We start from the raw sequence: 19,572 nt of genomic DNA, 5'->3' as shown, positions 1-19,572 counted from the left end.
TTCAGAAACTGGAGGTCTTGACCAAATGAAATGAATGCATAAGGACATAAACTAGCAGACCAGAAAATTAAGGATGCAAACAAGGAGTCGAAGGAATATATTGCATCAAGAACAGAAACCAAGCCCGAAGGCAGCTGGATCACTGGATAACATAAGAGAGCAAATAATATTGCAAAGAAGCTGAATGAATTATTTCCATCAGTCTTCCCTGCAAAAACAAAAAAAACATACAGGAAAATACCCAAGCATGAACTGATGTTTCCCAGAGGGGAATGTAATGAGCTTTGGTAAACAATAGTGACCAGAGAGGAAGTTCAAGATCTCAATGACAAATCAGGTGTTATCCCCCTGAAAGTTCTTAAAGAGTTCAAAAAATAAGTGGCTCATCTTCTAATTAAAATAATGATCCTAAAATTAGTCTGTCAGGAGCACCTGATTGACTGTTGTCTTCATGTCATTGGACTGGACAGACCTTCAGTCTAGTCTCACAAGACTCTTATGTTTTATATTTATTTATTTTATCCACTTGTTTCTCCAAGTGGCACAAAAGGACAACCAAAAGATCTAGGTTAGAGCACATTCCCTCATGAGGAAAACCTAAAAACTTCAGACTTGAGAAAAGACATGGGAGAAAGCATGTTGAATAGTTATGCAATGTTTTATAAAGTTGAGAAAATATAAAGGCAATTATATTTCTATTTGTCTTTCCTAACAATTCTGTCTAATGTAACTTGTGGTCACCCAATGAAATTAATCCTTCACTAGAACCAGGAGAAGAAAACAATGTAAATAAAATGCAAAGGGACATTGCTGCACTAAGTTAATAGGAAATATGTTTGTTGGGCATTGGTTAACTGGCATCTTAATGTTCAGAGGGGATGCATGCAAATTTTCCCACATCCACTTGCTTGGTGGAACCAAGATGTCACAATAGACAAAACTTCCATGTGATCTAGCATAGATTTTATTTTTCCCTACACCAAGGCCAGCAATGTACACAATTTTAAATGCCATTTGCGTCAGGATCAGGCAACCTTGTGATAGTTCCTTGGTTATTATTTAGGATTGTAAGGTGCACCATCTTGAATTTGATGCGAAATACTGACTCACGTGGTTATGTTGAAAGAAAATGAGGTCTCTGTACACATCTTTAGCCCAAGCATTTGTATTCAATATCAGAATTGAGTTTATAATCCTTTCATACAAAATCCTACTGCTGTTCTTTATCACTTTCATCAAACTAGAAAGTTACATTCATTCTCATTTATAATTTCTGTTCTTATTGGTAGTCAATTGTCAGTCAGAGGCCTTTTCAATCTACTTCAAATTAGTAAGGGCTACCAGTAGTTTTTGATCTGTCTTCTGTCTATCGCTTTTTACATGGTAATACTGCAAGAACGTCTGTGTAACCTAATAATGGGCCATAAGCAGAAAAAGATGCAACATTTTTGGAGTTTGACTGGGATGTTCCATGCCTTCATAGTTTGCATTGTCACTTGGGAGGAGCAACTGCAGTGAACGGATACTTGTGGAATTGGTATACTGTAGGATATTACAGTGCTGGAACAACTGAACTTTTTGCCATGTTTTAAATGGAAGGGATAGACTGCTGCATGTACTTAAGGTTGACAAGATAGGTTACCTCAAGCACAATATATTCACCTATGCACTTTCTATTTTCATTGTAGGTAAAGGCCAATGATTCCGATCAGGGTGCCAATGCCGAGATTGACTATTCCTTCCATCAGGCTTCAGATATGGTTCGCCGGCTGCTGCGCCTGGACAGAGCTACTGGACTCATCACGGTACAGGGTCCTGTTGACCGCGAAGACGTCAATGTGCTCAGGTTTTCAGTGATGGCTAAGGATAAAGGGGCCAATCCCAAAACTGCCCGTGCTCAGGTGGTTATCACCATCAAGGATACGAATGACAATGCCCCATCCATTGAAATCCGTGGAATTGGACTGGTCACCCACCAAGATGGCATGGCCAATATCTCAGAAGATGTACCAGTTGAAACACCTGTTGCATTAGTACAAGTGTCTGATCGAGATGAGGGTGAGAATGCCGTTGTTACCTGTGTGGTGGCTGGTGATGTACCTTTTCAGTTGCGACAAGCCAGTGACACTGGCAGTGATAGCAAAAAGAAGTACTTTCTGCAGACTACAACACCACTGGACTATGAGGCAGTGAAAGAATATGTTATTGAAATTGTGGCTGTAGATTCTGGCAATCCACCCTTGTCCAGCACCAACTCTCTCAAAGTGCAGGTGGTTGACGTTAATGACAACGATCCAGTCTTCAGTCAGAGTACAGCGGAAGTGGCCTTTCCTGAAAATAATTCTCCAGATGACTTGGTGATGGAAGTGAGTGCTACTGATGCAGACAGTGGGTCCAATGCTAAACTGGTGTACTCCTTAGTGGCAGAGCCTTCATCCAAAGGTATATTCTCCATTGATCCAGAGTCTGGTGAAATCAGAGTGAAAACTGTGTTGGACCGGGAACAACGAGAGCGCTATGAATTTTTGGTTGTTGCAGCTGACAAGGGTAGCCCTAGCCGCAAGGGAACTGCCTCAGTTGCCATTAATGTCATGGACCGCAATGACAATGACCCAAAGTTCATGCTAAGTGGCTACAATTTCTCTGTTATGGAAAACATGCCACCCTTGAGTCCAGTGGGCATGGTGACAGTAATTGATGCAGACAAAGGGGAGAATGCCTTTATTCAGCTCTCAGTGGAGCAGGACAATGGTGATTTTATCATCCAGAATGGCACTGGCACCATCCTCTCCAGCATCTCCTTTGATCGTGAACGGCAGAGTACTTATACCTTCCGACTTAAAGCTGTGGATGGGGGTGACCCACCCAGATCTGCTTATGTGGGGGTAACTATCAATGTGCTTGATGAGAATGACAATGCTCCGGTCATCATCTCTCCATCCAATGCCTCCTACAAGCATATCCTTCCCCACACTAGTCCTGGACAGCAGGTCATGAGTGTTGGAGCTGAAGACATTGACTCTGGGATCAATGCTGAGCTGCAGTACAGCATCACTGGTGGAAATCCTTATGAGCTTTTCAAGATTTCACCCCAGAGTGGAAACATTACACTGGAAAAGGAGATCCTCCGCAAGCACCATGGGCTTCACCGCCTGGTTGTTCGTGTAAATGATAAGGGCAAGCCATCTCGGCATGGCACAGCTTTAGTCCATTTCTATGTCAATGAGACACTGACTAACCGCACAGTTTTGGAGATCTTAGTGGGACACAGTTTGGACACCCCCCTTGAAATTGACATTGCTGGTGACCCTGAATATGAGCGTAGAAAGCAACGCAGCAACATCCTTTTTGGTGTCATTGCAGGCATCGTTGCTGTCACCCTGGTTATTGTGCTTGTAGTACTAGTGCGCTACTGCCGTCAAAAAGAGGCTAAGAGTGGCTACCAGGCTGGTAAGAAGGAAACCAAGGACCTGTATGCTCCCAAGCAAGGTAATAAGGGGAACAAAGCCAAGAGTAAGGTAAAAAAGAGCAAATCTCCCAAGCCACCCAAACCAGCCGAGGATGAAGAAGAGACTGGCCTGCAGAAATCTCTTAAGTTCAACCTTATGAGTGATTCTGTCAGTGACAGTCCCCGCATCCACCTGCCTCTTAACTACCCACCTGGGAGCCCTGACCTGGGCCGTCACTACCGCTCCAACTCTCCCCTGCCTTCTATCCAGCTCCAGCCCCAGTCGCCATCTGCTTCCAAGAAACATCAGGTAGTACAGGACCTGCCAGCCACCAATACGTTTGTGGGCACTGGAGACAGCAATTCCACAGGCTCAGAGCAGTACTCTGACTACAGCTACCGCACCAACCCTCAGAAATACACCAATAAACAGGTAGGAGAGTTCGTGCTGCACCCTCCCACCAGCCCCTCATACCATACCCGAGCCATATGGACAGAGGTGTGGGAGTGACTTGGACTCGGCTCACTCTGCATGAATGGACCTTGATCCCTTGGCATGATGCAGGCTGGAGCCCACAAATGTCCTGGTGCAAGTTGTACACCAAGGACTGCTCAGGAATGAGGCAACCTGCCAGGCCAGCACATTGAGGGAATAACTATGTGTGGGTGGGTAAGTGCCTGTCAGGTCACAAGGAACCAAAGCAGGCTGGGAAGAGAAACCATGCTGTGAGAGAGGAACCCATTGGTTCCATTGAAAGGTCAGGGTGCTTAACTCTTTTTTTCTACTGAAAAATGCATTTAATTGAGTTACTAGTATGTGGTGCCCATTGCCTTAAAAAAAACTGCTGAAGCCATATTTCCATTGAAATATCTAATAAAGATATTTCTGCTGCAGAAAACTATTATGCATTTGAGAAGCTTCTGTAATAGTGGGCCTTGTGGTATGGCTATTAATGAGGTTACTTAATGTGGCGAGCATCTGACTCTGCAGCTGGGCTAGTGTTGGGTTCTCTGCTTTCTTGAAGTTGCCTCTGCTCTTAGGGCTATCGCTGCATGCCAAGGGATAACATCTGTGAAGGGTTGAGTTTGTGAGAGCATGCAGAACAGGAGATAATGTTGCCTGGGTATAGGATTTCCTCTTTTTTGCTACTTGTATTTGATGCAAGGGGAGATACCTGCAGAACGAAGGTTTGTGGATGGTGGTACAGAAAAGTGGTCACTCTAGCTTGCAAGCTCAGTAATATACTCTGAATGTTTGCAGGTGGTGGGACTTCTCTAGGCTTTCTGGACTGTCTGTGCATGCTTCAAGCTGATATGTGGAGGAGGTTATCAGGGTTAGAGACAAGAGGGTGGGAGATGTGTTTTCCCATTTTTTCTGCAGTCGTTTTGTGATGGGAGAGATTGAAAATTGAAATAGAATCTATTCTTTGAGAATGATGAATAAAATATTTAAAGTGTTTACACATTTACTCCCTCCAAATTATTTCTAAGAACCATATCACAAGCAGACTTTTCTGTAAGACAATGCATATCATCTCATATCACTGCAATTTCTGGTCTTGGTTTCCTTTTCTCATTTCATTTTATGGGAATAAGTTTGTTTAGAAAACTAGAGAAGGAAAAAAACCTTTGTTTTACTGATGCCTATGGTGTCTTTTTCTTTTTAAAATTGTGCTTGTTTGTTTTGGCCTGATTCTCATAAACTGGTAAACACAAAGAGGTTCCTTATAATTCAAGTGCTCCTTCCAATTATAGGCCTTGTAGCTCTGTTTGTAACAACAAAAATTTTCAGAAGTAAATTCCATTTGTAATGATTTTCTGAATAAACTATTCCTTTGATATATAAAAAATTGGCTTTTATCTAATCCAAGTTATATTTAATTTTTTATTTTCCTAAAGTTACAAAATGCCTTTAATTCTATAAAGGGTACTTTGTTTTCAAATTTCTTTAAAATTCTTTTTTTCCTGTAAAAAAAAGAAAAGAAAAATATCATTTGCCGTGGTTTCAAAATGCCAGGAAATTTTATATCTCTGTGCCAAGTTCAGCAACAAAGCCAAAGTATTCAGGGGAAGATGCTGGTCTCCCTTACGTTGTAAGATTTTTGCCCTCCCATGGGATTTGTATGCTCTTATTTTCCCCCAGAACTGCTTAGAAAGAGGTTTGCTTGTTAGCTGACTACAATAAAAGTTTGCTTTGCTAGCCAGTGTTCTGATGTGGGAGTGACTGGGTTTTGCTCCACATGCTATGAGAAGAAGGAGGAAGAAATGGGGGGCTGTCAAAGAAGTTCTGCCAAGAAGGTTCCCCATCCCACAAATAATTCAGTGTTTTATATTATTTTATATTTTATTGGTAACTTAGTCTGTTGAAAAATTAGAGATGATGCAAAAAAGAAAGATCACCCTGAAATAAAGGCACACTTTGCTTTGTCTTTCAATAGCATGTGAAAAATATCAAACATCGCAATCAAACTGGTTTAGCACTATTACATACTACAAATTGCCTCTTTGACATTTTCCACTGCTAAATTTACTATTTTAAAAGTAAACAATTCCTATCTCGTTAGAAACATTTACATTTCTCTTCAGTTTCCTGAAGGAACTCACATCATAGTAACTACTCTATATAGTCAAATATATTTTTGAGCCATGCAAGATTTTCAGCAAGAAGTAATCTTGCAGTAATCACGATTGTCATCAAGGTATTATTTTTGTTGAAATAACCTTTTAGGTTACTTAGCAAAGCAATGTTGGATCAGAACAATTGGAAGTAAGATTTTTTGTTATGTGTTTTCTCCAGTGAGCTGATGTTGGCCTATTTGGTGCTCCCCAGCCCCAGGTTCATCATTACATCATCTCTGTTAGCTAAGCCAGGCTGACAGACTGCAGATAGCTCCAGGTCACACTGCAAATATAATGGATGCTGCGTAGGGATGCAAGCCTTGTTCAAGGTCACCCTGAAAGCTTAATATATCCTATTCAGGGATCCAAACCTGACTCAAGGTCATTCTCCAAGTTTAATGTTACATGGGGATGGGAACCTGGCTCAAGGTCACCCTGTAAGCATAATGGGGCCTATGTAGGGATGCAGACATGGCTCAAGGTCACCCTGTTAGCATAATGGATCCTATAGGGTTGCAAATCTGGTTCAGGGTAACCCTGTAAGCATAATACTCCATAAAGATGCAAATCTGTTTCAAGGTCATTGTGTAAGCCTAATGGATCCTAAATCAAAAAGCAAATTTGGCTCAAGGTCACCCTGCAGGCAGAATGGAACCTATGTAGAGATGTGAACCTGGCTCAAGGTCACTCTATAAGCATAATGGATCCTATGTAGGAATGCAAATGTGGCTCAAGGTTACCCTGCAGGAAAACTGGCTCCTATGTAGGAATAGAGACGTGGTTCAGGGTCACCCCATACACATAATGGGTCCTATGTAGAAATGCTTTGATGCTGGTTATTGACCGAGATAGATAGATAGATAGATGTAAATACAAAGTGGCTCATGGTCACCCTGCAAATATAACAGAGCCTAGAGATTCAGGTGTGGCTCAAGGTCACCCTAGAACAGTGGTTTTCAACCTGGGGTCCCCAGATGCTTTTGGCCTATATATAACTCCCGAAATCCCTGCCAGTTTACCAGCTGTTGGGATTTCAGGGAGTTGAAGGCCAAAACATCTGGGGACCCCAGGTTGAGAACCACTCCTCTAGAAGATTATTATTATTATTATCATCATCAACATTAGTTATATCCCACCTTCCTCCCCATAGAGACTCTAACAACGACACAATCTAAATTTAAAACAAAGCACATACAAACAATTAAACATTAGTGCATGTATATAATGTTAAAATATAAGAGATGCTATGTAGGGGTAGTAGTTCTAGTTCCAGTGCCCTAACTCTGCCTTTAACAACCTACAGATATTTTGAACTACAACTCCCAGTATTCTTGGCCATTGGTCATGTTTACTAGATCTGATCTGAGGTAGCCAGGGTAGGAAGGCTGCTGTTCCTATTGTACCACCCTTTATCATCCTTTATAAATTTGGAGTGATGAGCCAGATAGGCCAATTTCAGTTCCTAGAGCTTGGGAATCTCCCAAGCAATAATGACGCAGCTCCAGAATTGTCTGGCCCAAATTAATTGAATGAGGGTAGACATGGCCCAAAGAAGATTGTAATTGCAGTTTGTCGTTGCATGCTTACATAAATGTAAACCTTGGTAAGATGAATGAGACATACTTTCATGTAAGTATATATATTAGCAAATATTGAGAATGTGCATGGGCTCAGTAGGTTAGGCCAATCCACTGATGGCATGCAATTACCAATATTCTTTTCTGGGCACCATTTCTCTTTCCCTCCCTCCCTCTCCCTCCCTGCCCCCCCCCCTCTTTCTCTCTCTCTCACACACACAATTACTTCAGTTCAAGGGATCACATTTCTACAATTCTATTTCAACTCTACAATTCTGTGTTTTAGTTGACACCCCAAACTCTTGTATGGAGCAACATGTAGGAATATTGAAGTACAATTTTTTTCCTATCAAAAATCTAATAGCAATATTTCTTCATTCTGTTAAAATGTGTAGTTGTTTAATTATTTTGATAAAGTATTATCTTTTTTCAAAAATAAAAAATATTTTTAATGGAATGCATATCTAAGGTGTTGCAAGATAGCTTCAGTAATTGTTTTAAAGATTGATGAGTCTGAAACTGGTCAAGGTTAGGGTCAAGCTGATTTCAGAAAGGACAGTGAAGGCAAATGTAGACTGAGCTGCAGCTGGATGGCCACTCCTTTTTGCTGGCAGCTCTCTCCGCCCCTTTCTTTATTCTGAGGACAAGGGGGCTTTGTGAAAAGGTGCAGAAAGGACTTTGATAGGCCATCTGAGAAGCTTCGATAGCTTGAATTTAAATGCCACAGGCTGGGGATTCCTTCGTCCTGGCCCACAAGAATGTGGCCTGAGACTGTAAGGCTGTGGTGATATTGAGGGAAGTCCCTAAACCCAAACCCTTTTATCCTTATAGTATAGAATGCTTACCTTACTATTTCATTTGAGGAGCTACTTCTGTTTTTCCGCAGAAGATCTGTTCCTTCATATGAGTATCCTTGAAAGTAATATCCATTCCAGATTTGTTTTGTAAATCACCCACTTGAGTTTACTTTCTGCGAAAGCTTTAATCTACAGGTTTAAGGCCTTGAAAATGGCAATATGGAATGTTCTTGGATTTCAGGAAAGCAATTATAGTACGTGATGGATCCTGCATAGCCCATTGAGTCTAATCACTCCCCCCCCCCCCCCCGGGGTCCCCATTCAGTGTGGGAAATTCAGGTAGACCATCCTGTTTAGCTGTTTAGTTTCTTTCATGACATGCCGAAAAAGAAACCCCACAACCACTTTATCCCATTGGTTCCATTTCCAAACAGCTCTCACTGTTAAGAAATTCCTTTGAATGTTTATTTGAAATCTATTCTCCTGTACTTCAAACCATCGCACCTGATCCTATCCTCTGGAGCAGAAGAGAACAGGCTTCTCTACCTATTTTTCAGACCTAAAGTATTTAAAGAGTTGCAATAATGCCACCCTCATTCCTCTCTTCATGAAGCTCAATATGCCCAGCTCCTTCAACCTTTCTTATATTTTGCTCTCCATAGTTCTTATCATCCTTGTGTTTTTCACTGAATCTCCTCCAACTTGTCTATACCCTTCTTAAAATTGGATTTCCAGAACTGAGCACAGTGCTCCATATGAGACCTGGCCACCAGCACAGAATATAGTGGGACTATTAATTCCCTCAATTTGGAAATTACATTCCTAATTTAATGCAGGCTAAATGTTATTCGCATTCTTTGCTTCAGTCCCACATGCAAATAATATGCAATCTGTATTAAAATTTGCTGCTGGCTGATGTTCAAATTATGATGTTCAACAATAATCCCAATATTCTTTTTGCATGTAGTACTGCTGAATCAAATATCCCATGCACACACCTACCCCATCGTTTTGAGGCCTAAATGTACAATTTTGCATTTGTCTCTATTGAAATTCATTGTATTAATTTCTGCCAATTTTTCTAATTTATCTAGGTTCTAATGAATTCAGTTCTTTTCTTTCCATGTGTTAGCCACACCACCCAGTTTTGTGCCATCTGCAAGCTTGATAAGGTTTCTTCTCCACCCCATCAATTAAATCATTGATAAAAATATTGAAGAGTAACATTCCTAGGACAAACCTCTAAGGTACTCCACTTGAGAGTCCTTTCAGTTTGAAGCTTAGCCATTGGTAATGACACTTTTAATACAGCTTTTTGATCCATCTGACTGTGTTCCTATCTATTTCATATTTAATCAGTTTACTAATCAAAATATGATAGAATACTTTAGCAAATGCTTTGCTGAAATCCAGATAATTTACAACCAAATAATCCCCACCATCTATTAAACTAGTGCCCTGATCAGAAAAAAAAATGAGATTCCTTCGGCAAGATTTGATTTTGACAAACCCATGGTGACTCCTGTTAATCACTACTGTCATCAAGATACTTGCAGTGACTCCTAGAATCAGAATCATATAGTTGGAAGATACCACATGGGCCATCTAGTCCAACCCCCTGCCATGCAGGAAAAGCACAATCAAAGGACCCCTGATAGATGGCCATCAAGTCTCTGTTTAAAAGCTTCCAAGGAAGGAGCTTCCACCAGACTCCAAGGCAGAGAATTCCACTGTTGAACATCTCTTTCAGTCAGGAAATTCTTCCTAATGTTCATGTGGAGTCTCTTTTCCTATAATTTGAACACATTGCTCGTAGTTTCCAAGAAAGTTGAAAACAAGCTTGCTCCCTCTTCTTTATGACATCTTTTCACATATTTATAAATGGCTATAAAGTCTCCTCTCAACCTTCTCTTCTGCACGCTAAACATACCCAGTTCTTTAAGACAATCCTCATAGGGCATGGTCTCTAGATCTTTGATAATTTTAGTTGCCCTCCTCTGGATGCTTTCCAGCTTGTCAATATCTCTTTTATACTGGGGTGCCCAGAATTGAACACAATATTCCAGATGAGGTCTAACCAAAGCAGAATATAAAGGCACCATGACTTCCCTCAGTCTAGACACTGTAGTCCTTTTGATGCAGCCCAAAATTGCATTGGCTTTTTAAGCTGCTGCATCACACTGTTAGCTCATGTTCAACTTGTCCACAAAGACGCCAAGATCTTTTTCACATGTACTTTTATCAAGCCAGGCATTACCCACCCTGTATATCTGCATTTCATTTTTTCTGCCTAAATGTAGTATCTTACATTTGTCCTTGTTGAAATTCATTTTGTTAGTTTTGGTCCACCTCTAATTTGTTAAGGTCATTTTGAATTCTGACCTTGTCCTCTGGAGTATTAGCTATCCCTTCTAATTTGGTGTCATCTGCAAACTTGAAAAGCATGCCCTCTAAACCTTCATCCAAGTCATTAAAAAAGATGTTGAACATACTGGGCGTAGGATCAAACCCTCCACAAGTCACTTCTTTCCAAGATGAAGTGGAACCTGTACCATCTGTTCCACTATTTTTACTGGTACTGAGGTCAGGCAGACTAGACTGTAGTTTCTTGCATTTTCTAAGATGCAAGAAACTTTTCTCCAAAATTTCTCAAGAATGAAGGCAAGTGGTTTAGAGAGTACATCAGCAAGTTCCTTCAGGATGCAGTTCATCTGGCCTCCAGATTTGAACTCATTTAGGTTAGCTGGGAGACTCCTGACTTAACTACCTGCCCAGCTTGATTCGCAATCCAAATCTCTTGCCAAGGTCTCAGCTGCTCCACAGAAGGATACAGTTCCCTTTTTGGGAGAAACCTGAAGCACATAGATATTGGGTGGTTCTTCCTTTTTATTATGATCTGTTAGCATTTTTCTCTCCTTACTGAACAGCCATCTAACTGTCTCCTTGGTTGTTCTCTTGTCTTGAATATATCTTTAAAAATCATTTTTGTTATTCTTTGCTTGCCAAACGAATATAAGCTTATTCTGAGCATTAGCTTTCATTAGTACTATTCATGCTGGCTTAGGCTACACATCTGTCCTCTTCCTTGGTGATTTGGCCTTCCTTCCATTATTTTTATGCATACAGTTTTTCCTTTTTATTTCCTCCTTGAGTTTGCTGTGCAACTACATTGGCCTTTTCAAATGTTTTCTATTTTCATCTTCCACGGATTGCTTATGATTGTGCTCTTTGCAACTCCTCTTTCAAGAAGTTTTGTATCAGCTGCAAACTTGACCCCCATTATTCATCATCTAAGCCATTGATACAAATATTGAAGAGTGTCAATCCCAGGACAGAACCCCATGGCACTTTTCTTGAAGCTGCCTTCTGGTTTGAAGCACAACCATTTTGTGATGACTCTTTGAACATGGTTTTCCAACCAAGATTGAAACTTAATCAGGTAAACATAGAAAAAATATGCAAGAGCAAAATGTTCATGTTAATACCTTGAAATTGTTCAGAGAAAAAGATGCGTCCTTCTTGGTTAAAACAGTTTCTTACAACAATATTTTAAAGGTTCCAGTGAAAATGAAGTTTCCTTACTTTATCTGGTAAGTTAGTCTGTAACAACATATTACATTTTGGTGAGACATTTAAGATGATGCAGTGCCAAGTTAAGTATACTTATGCCATTGATATGAATCAGTTCACAGATGCGTTATTATGATAGAATCCCATTATTTGCATAGGGGGGTTCCTGCAGGGAGAAGGCATCTGACTAGCACTAACAGGAGCAGTAACAACTGATAGGGGTGTTTGGATAACCTCTGAAAGATTAATTATGCAGTATTTGGACCAGGAGGTAGACTGTAGAAACAGCCAGAAGAGAAGGAGGAAACACAGAGGTGTGAGTGGATACATAACACCTAAAGCGTTTTGCAACATGTTGCAAATATAAGGTTCAATCTTGGGAGAGATATTACGCTTCTTAACATAAGCATCAATTTAACTAGGAGGTGGAGGACATATTCCTTCAGGGCTATATGTCAGAGCCAGCCCATACAGGTCAGTTATAAAAATGATGATTAGCAAATGGCCTACAGATTAGCTATCTGGTACCCCTACATGAGACCTCCCTCCAGTCTGATTTTTTATGCAGTTGTTCATCTGTGCAACATCCAGTTCACATACATTTTGCCATTACAGTAGAGTCCCGGTTATCTGACTTCCGTTCATCCGACACACTGCATTATCTGATGCCCAAGGCCGCCTTCCCTCACTCGCTTACTCACCCACCCTCCCAGGCCAGCCGACTCCTGGTCAGGCGGAGTTCCATAAGCTGGGGGATAACAGGGGAATCCATGGGACAGTGGGGGGTACCATCAGGCAGCTCCCCACATTGTCCCTTACCATCACATGCCATTTCCCATCTGCTCCCAGCTTCATCCCGCACTGTTCCTGGTTTCTTGAATGAGAACATGGGTGACTCATTCCGGGCAGCCTCTGAACATGCTATTGAGACTGAACTGAGATGGAGTCCCACCAGAAGTAGCCCTGTGTCATGTGATGGGCTCCATCCTGGGTATGTCTTGGCAGAGTCCTAGGACAGACAGAAAGGCTCATGTGATGAAGTTACAGGTACTCATGGACCAATTGCCTAATCTGTTCAGGATTTTCCCCCAGTTATCAAGCTAAGAAATCTGTTTCTCTGATTCAACCCCCCACCCCACCACTTTTTTTAAAAAAATGTGGACATTTATTTTTGTGAACATTTGTCCTATAGTATGACATAGAAATGTAATTATCATACTCCATCTTTCCCTTGCTTTCACACATTTTTGCATGGGAGAGGATAAGCCTTATTTTAAAGGAGGAAGAAGTAAAAAAAAAATAAGGGTGTGTACTGCTGGAAAGATTTAATTCAGAATCTAATTTGGAAGACAGCCTAATTCCTCTTGATCTGATTAAGGGGCCTCCAAACTTGACCTGGTCTAAATCCAAAAGTTGATTCGGAAATCCCAGATCTCCAGCCACCCCTTTAATTAGCACAGGAAATTAGCAAGTAGCTATTTCTTTAATTTTTATTTTTGTCTAAATTGCATTAGATTTTCAAGCTCCAGATGATTTTTGAGGGGCAGATGAAATGTTCAAGGATATTTATCCCTGAAAAAGAAGTAAGATCTACCAAGTTTCAGACTGAATAAATGTAATGAGTTTTGTACAAAAGTAGCCTTTCCAGTTTGGGAGTTTCCAAAGATGAGTGGATTTATATTCCTACACTGTTGTCAGGAATGCGTATGAGAAGAAAATATTACAGAAGAGATGTCCTATTTTTTAAAAAAAAAATCTCATGAAAACGTTAGACTAGGTCTAGCATTTTGTAATGTAAGGGAGACTTAAACAGAGGTGGGAGGTTTTATGACAATATAGTTAGGATCATAGAGTTGGAAGTGGTCTCATTGGCCATCAAATCAAAATCCTTTCCCCCTCTCTTGTCTCAATACAGTAAATCGAACTAGACAATTCCTAGAAGATTGCTGTCCAAACTATTTTTGAAGACATCCAGGAAATGAAACCACTACCCCTCTAGAAAATTGGTTTCACTGTCAACCTTCTCCTACTGTCAAGGATTTCCTTCTAATATTAAATCAAAATCTACCGTTCTGTAACTTAAAACGGGTAAGGCTGGTCCAGAGTGGCAGTCCTCTGGACTGATCCCAGGGGCAATTACACTGCCCATCAGACCATCCAGTGAGGCCAAACTAGGTTTTGCCCCACTAGACGGCCACTCTTACCTGTTGTTGCCATAGCTGTGTCCACAGAGCTTCAAAGAGCCAAGTAACTCAGACTTATATCAGTAAAGGCACCCGGGATGGCCAGGAACTCTTTGGAACTCTGACCATAGTGACTGACAACACAACACAGGTGCCACTCTGTTTTCCCCATGGCAAAAAGCACAAGTAAAGCAGGATGGTGGCACTGGCCTGTATGAGTAGCAGAGCTGGTTCCAAATCAGAACCAGTGCAGCTGTTCACACTACCCCAATGTACAAAACTACTCTGGGGCTATGCAGAAGCTCTAGATCATTCCTCAACCTTCCCTTTCATAAAGTCCAACTGTATTAAGCAGCTGTGTCCCATGCTGGGAGTGAGATAGCTCTGTGCATCATGTAAATGCCACAGAGCCAATTCTTGCCCACGTTGGGGTATATTGTCCTTGTAGGATATGCTCCTGGTCTTACCCTCTGAGCAGCAAACAACAAATCTACACTTTCCCCTCTTTTACAGCCCTTGAGGTATTTCAAAGTGTTATTATGTTACTCCTCAGTCTTCTCTTCAGCAGACAGAGCACACCCAGTTCTCTCAACCTTTCATAATATGTTCTGCAATATGGCAGCAAACTTTCAGAGCTATTGTGAATGCAAAAAGAGTTCAAAAAGTATTAGAAGAACTTGTTTTCTTGTTAATTGATACCCAGGCTTTAGACAGACTTAATAGAATAAAAAGTTCTGGAAAGAGCTAATATTAAATTTTAATTGGTCAATCACAAGCTATAGTGGGAAGGAAAGAGTCTTAACTGTTCTGCTAAAAAAGTGTAGAGACCATCTGTCATCAGTTTGCTGTTGCGTTGAAAGAACAGTGTAGAAATTAATATTTCTGAATGTAAAGCAAGCAACTTTTAGAAAAGTTTGTTATCATTTTGTTCTACTGAAATGTTCTCCTTATCTCCACAAAACCCACCTTTTTTCTTTTTGATCTTACATCAATAAGATTTTCAATATAACTGACAAAAGGAAACACTTCTGTACCTAAGAATCCAACATATTTTATATCTACCTCTCTACCCCTAATTTTTGTTATGTGACACAGAACAATCCAATTGACCTGCATTCTGAACCTGATGTCATGGGGGGGGGGGGAGACTCTGATCTTCATTTCCTTGGTGGTTGCATTGTTGAACTTAACTCTCGATTCCAGTGCTACTCTAAATCACACAGACAATCTTATCTGCCCATCCCTTGGGTGGAGATTCAGGGTGGAATATAATGTCACCAATTATGTGGTAACATGTACCCTGGTTCTAATAATGACTTAAGTATTCTAACCTATTAATGAAACCATGGAAGCCTCACTTTTATAATCCAGCCTGCCTCTGGAACCATATACAGAAGATGGTTAGGTTCAGTTGGAGAAGCCAAAACCATTAGTCTGCAAAATCTAAGCAGGGCTGCTGGGGATAGGAAGGCTTGGAAGTCTCTCATTCATAAGGGCAATAATATGTTAAAGGGGACATGAAAGCATTCATCAACAACTTCCCTCATACAAACCTGGCTGTGCTTTCAAATCTTTTGGAAAAGCCCCTCTCTCTATCCCCAGAGTTACATATGGGTGAGGACCTGCTCTCGAGCTCTAAAATTTCCTTCCCAGAGAAATTACACATGCACCCTTTTTACTGTATTTCTATAGGTAGTGAAGACATTTTTGCCGGATAGACCATTGAGGAATGATTGCATGGCAAGGTGCACCTTGTTAAGGTGCTGAATATTCTGTTTTTAGCTTTTTAATGTTTTGAACTGGTTTTAATACCTAAGTAACACTAACTTTTGTATGCTGTGAATTTTTAAACCATGTTTTAATTGCTGTAAACCACCCTTAGTCTCAAATCGGGGGAAAGGTGAGACATAAATAAATATCATCATCATCATCACCATTATCATCTGAAAATATTACCTCTTCCTACTAATACCCGAGTTCCTGGATGAGATCTTGTCTGCCTACTAAGCTACATTTCAATGAAACCTACAGCCTGATAAGAACCAGATGGGGAAATTAGTGCAAACTCAAATAACACACTCTGAATACCTTGCATTGATAATATACTTGATATTTTCATGATCTTAATTAAGCCCTGAGAGAAATCCTCAATTACTCTGTAATATTCAGCTTTAAAGCCATGCACGTATACTGACTAAAGTACCCATGGCAAATATTTCCACTGATTATTGTATTGTATTGTATAGGAAACTGGAAATCTGAAGTCACCTAGAAATTGGACAGTACAAAGGATCGTTAAAGATATCTGGAGGGTCTTGGGATTTGCAAATTGCTATCACCAGTTCATTCTCTTGTGTTCATGGCTGACTTCTCTGGAAACCTGAGGTTCCAATGGGATCCTGAAAACAAAATATTAAATCATTTGCATCTGTCCCAGCCCTGTGCACGTCTTCCTGATAGAATGGTGCCTGAGATGTTGCGGGAACTGTTATGCACTCCCAGCAGATGAAAGAAAATGAAAGGATTTTTTTGCCAGAACAATAATCTGGGATTATGGTAAAATAAGTGCTAGGCATGAAAGCATTATATAAACATGACAACAGTGATGATGGCTACTACTGTCCTCCAGAAGAAGGGAGGGCATTCCATTCTCCTTTGCTTAAAACTGGCAAACTAAACACAGCCTGGAAATCCTTTAGGAACCTGCTACAGGGGGATTTCCTATTTCTGCCATAACCTCCGCATTCATTTACATGGAGTGTGAATATCCTTTGAAAGAAACTTCAAGCCATTTTACTAAATACTGTCGGCTCAAGGTGAAAAACAGTATTGTCAGAGATTTTTTAAGGTAAATAAATGCAACATAGATCATATGTTGTCACTTTGTTGTTGTATACATTTGGGTGCTTATTTTATATAATTCGGCAAGACCCTTGTAGTCATGAAAACCTTACCTGCAGTTTCACTTACCCACTTCTAGGGAAAAATGGTCTCTTTAGGAATTTGCTGGGTGATTCTATGGTATGAGAGCTATCCAGAAAGTACATTACATTTTGGAATTAAAAATGAAAAAGTATAGGAGAAAACCTTTACCATATGCAGTTGAAAGCCACACTGAAATACCACTTCTCAACATAGTCACCATTCAAATCTAGGCACTTATCATAGCAATAAATGAGCTTGGAAACTCCTTCCCCACTAAACCTCTGTCGTCAACCACTTGTTTCCAACAATGGGGGTATGGCTGGCAACACAGCGTCTTGGCAACGCTGCGCAGCTGCTGGAGGGGGAAGGGCTGATGACAGAGGCAGCAGAATTTAGTGGGGAAGGAGTTTCCAAGCTCATTTATCGCTATGATAAGTGTCTAGATTTGAATGGTGACTACGTATTTGGGTGTGGCTTTCAACTGCATATGGTAAATGTTTTCTCCTATACTTTGTTCATTTTTAATTCCAAAATGTAATGTACTTTCTGGATAACCCTCGTATGTTTTTCTCAGAAATTACCATAGATTTATCCTGGAGAATTTCTAAATAATAAATAAATTTACTACTTTACCATTACCAGAGAAATAGTTGAAACAGAAGCATGGGCACATGGCTTCACCAACCGAAGAGTGAGTGAGATGGGAGGTGGCTTGGGTAAAGGAGGAGAGAGTTGATCTTCCATTTGCTTACACATTAGACCATCCCTTCCCCACTCTGAGTGACCCAGAAGGGAAGGTGCGGCACAGGAGGTGGGCCATTGGTTTGTCACCATGTGTCTTGTGTGGCTTGGGGGAATTCTGGAAGTTGCAGCAGTGGAAGTCATGTGAGCACCATTCAAACAAGATCAAACTGGTGCCACAGCAGAGAGGGTATTTACACTGACTCATATATAAGTCAATCCATGTTTGGGAAAGCCAAAACTATTTTGACTTATGCATGAGTGTATACAGTAACTGACTTTTGTAAAACGTAGGAGTTTCTGCTGCTACTGTATTTGGCTTTATTTATCAGTTTATTTACATACATCCAGGAGGTTGACAACATGCAACATTTTGTAAACCGCCCCAAGTCCTATTTGGAGAGGGGGTGAGATATACAATAAAATAATAATATATATAATTTATGACACAGCAAACAAGATACATATGCCGGATTTCGTATCACAAAATCACAAGTCGAACACTTTGCAAGTGTCTAGGACTGTGTGATGTATTTTTGGATGATGCGCGCAGATCCCAGTAGGGTGGCCTTTTGCAGTTGGCAGATTGTAATTTTGTCAATGCCTATTGTTTCCAAATGCCAGCTGAGATCTTTTGGCACAGCACCCAATGTGCCGATCACTACCGGGACCACCTGTACTGGTTTCTGCCAAAGTCTTTGAAGTTCAGTCTTGAGGTCCTGATAGCGGCTGAGTTTTTCCTGTTGTTTTTTGTCAATGCGACTTTCACCTGGGATGATTCTACATCAATGATCCAAACCTTTTTCTTTTCCACAACTGTGATGTCTGGTGTGTTGTGTTCCAGAACTTTGTCAGTCTGGATTCAGAAGTCCCACAGTATCTTTGCGTGCTCATTTTCCAATACTTTTGCAGGTTTGTGATCCCACCAGTTCTTTACTGCTGGGAGGTGGTACTTGAGGCATAAGTTTCAATGAATTATTATTATTATTATTATTATTATTATTATTATTATTATTATTATCACTACTATTATTATACATTTAAATGGAATACCGCTGAAATCAATCACTGGAAAAATAACTTTTAAAGAATTAAATAAATAATCATATTAAAAAAAAACAAATAAAAACGGATCAGGAGCGTTTAGAATCATAGAATCATAGAATAGTAGTTGGAAGAGACCTCATGGGCCATCCAGTCCAACCCCCTGCTAAGAAGCAGGAAATCGCATTCAAAGCACCCCCGACAGATGGCCATCCAGCCTCTGCTTAAAAGCCTCCAAAGAAGGAGCCTCTACCACGGCCCGGGGGAGAGAGTTCCACTGTCAAACAGCCCTCACAGTGAGGAAGTTCTTCCTGATGTTCAGGTGGAATCTCCTTTCCTGTAGTTTGAAGCCATTGTTCCGTGTCCTAGTCTGCAGGGCAGCAGAAAACAAGCTTGCTCCCTCCTCCCTATGACTTCTCTTCACGTATTTGTACATGGCTATCATGTCTCCTCTCAGCCTTCTCTTCTGCAGGCTAAACATGCCCAGCTCTTTAAGCCGCTCCTCATAGGGCTTGTTCTCCAGACCCTTGATCATTTTAGTCGCCCTCCTCTGGACGCTTTCCAGCTTGTCAACATCTCCCTTCAACTGCCCAGAATTGGACGCAGTATTCAAGGTGTGGTCTGACCAAGGCAGAATAGAGGGGGAGCATGACTTCCCTGGATCTAGA

The 19,572-nt window shown here is 40.7% G+C and overlaps 1 protein-coding gene across 4 annotated transcripts in view; it reads left to right on the top strand.

The window, feature by feature from the left end:
- Positions 1-19,572, top strand: part of pcdh1 (protocadherin 1) — a 151,349-nt gene that overhangs the window by 29,976 nt on the left and 101,801 nt on the right. For all 4 annotated transcript variants that reach the window (XM_008108994.3, XM_008108993.3, XM_008108996.3 and 1 more), the window contains exon 3: positions 1,689-3,881. In XM_008108994.3, coding sequence (XP_008107201.1) covers positions 1,689-3,881 — 2,193 coding nt within the window. The remainder of the gene's footprint in view (positions 1-1,688; positions 3,882-19,572) is intronic.

Source organism: Anolis carolinensis, chromosome 4 (assembly GCF_035594765.1).
Source record: "Anolis carolinensis isolate JA03-04 chromosome 4, rAnoCar3.1.pri, whole genome shotgun sequence".
Classification (NCBI taxonomy): Eukaryota; Metazoa; Chordata; class Lepidosauria; order Squamata; family Dactyloidae; genus Anolis; species Anolis carolinensis.
This window is presented reverse-complemented; position numbering and strand designations above follow the sequence as displayed.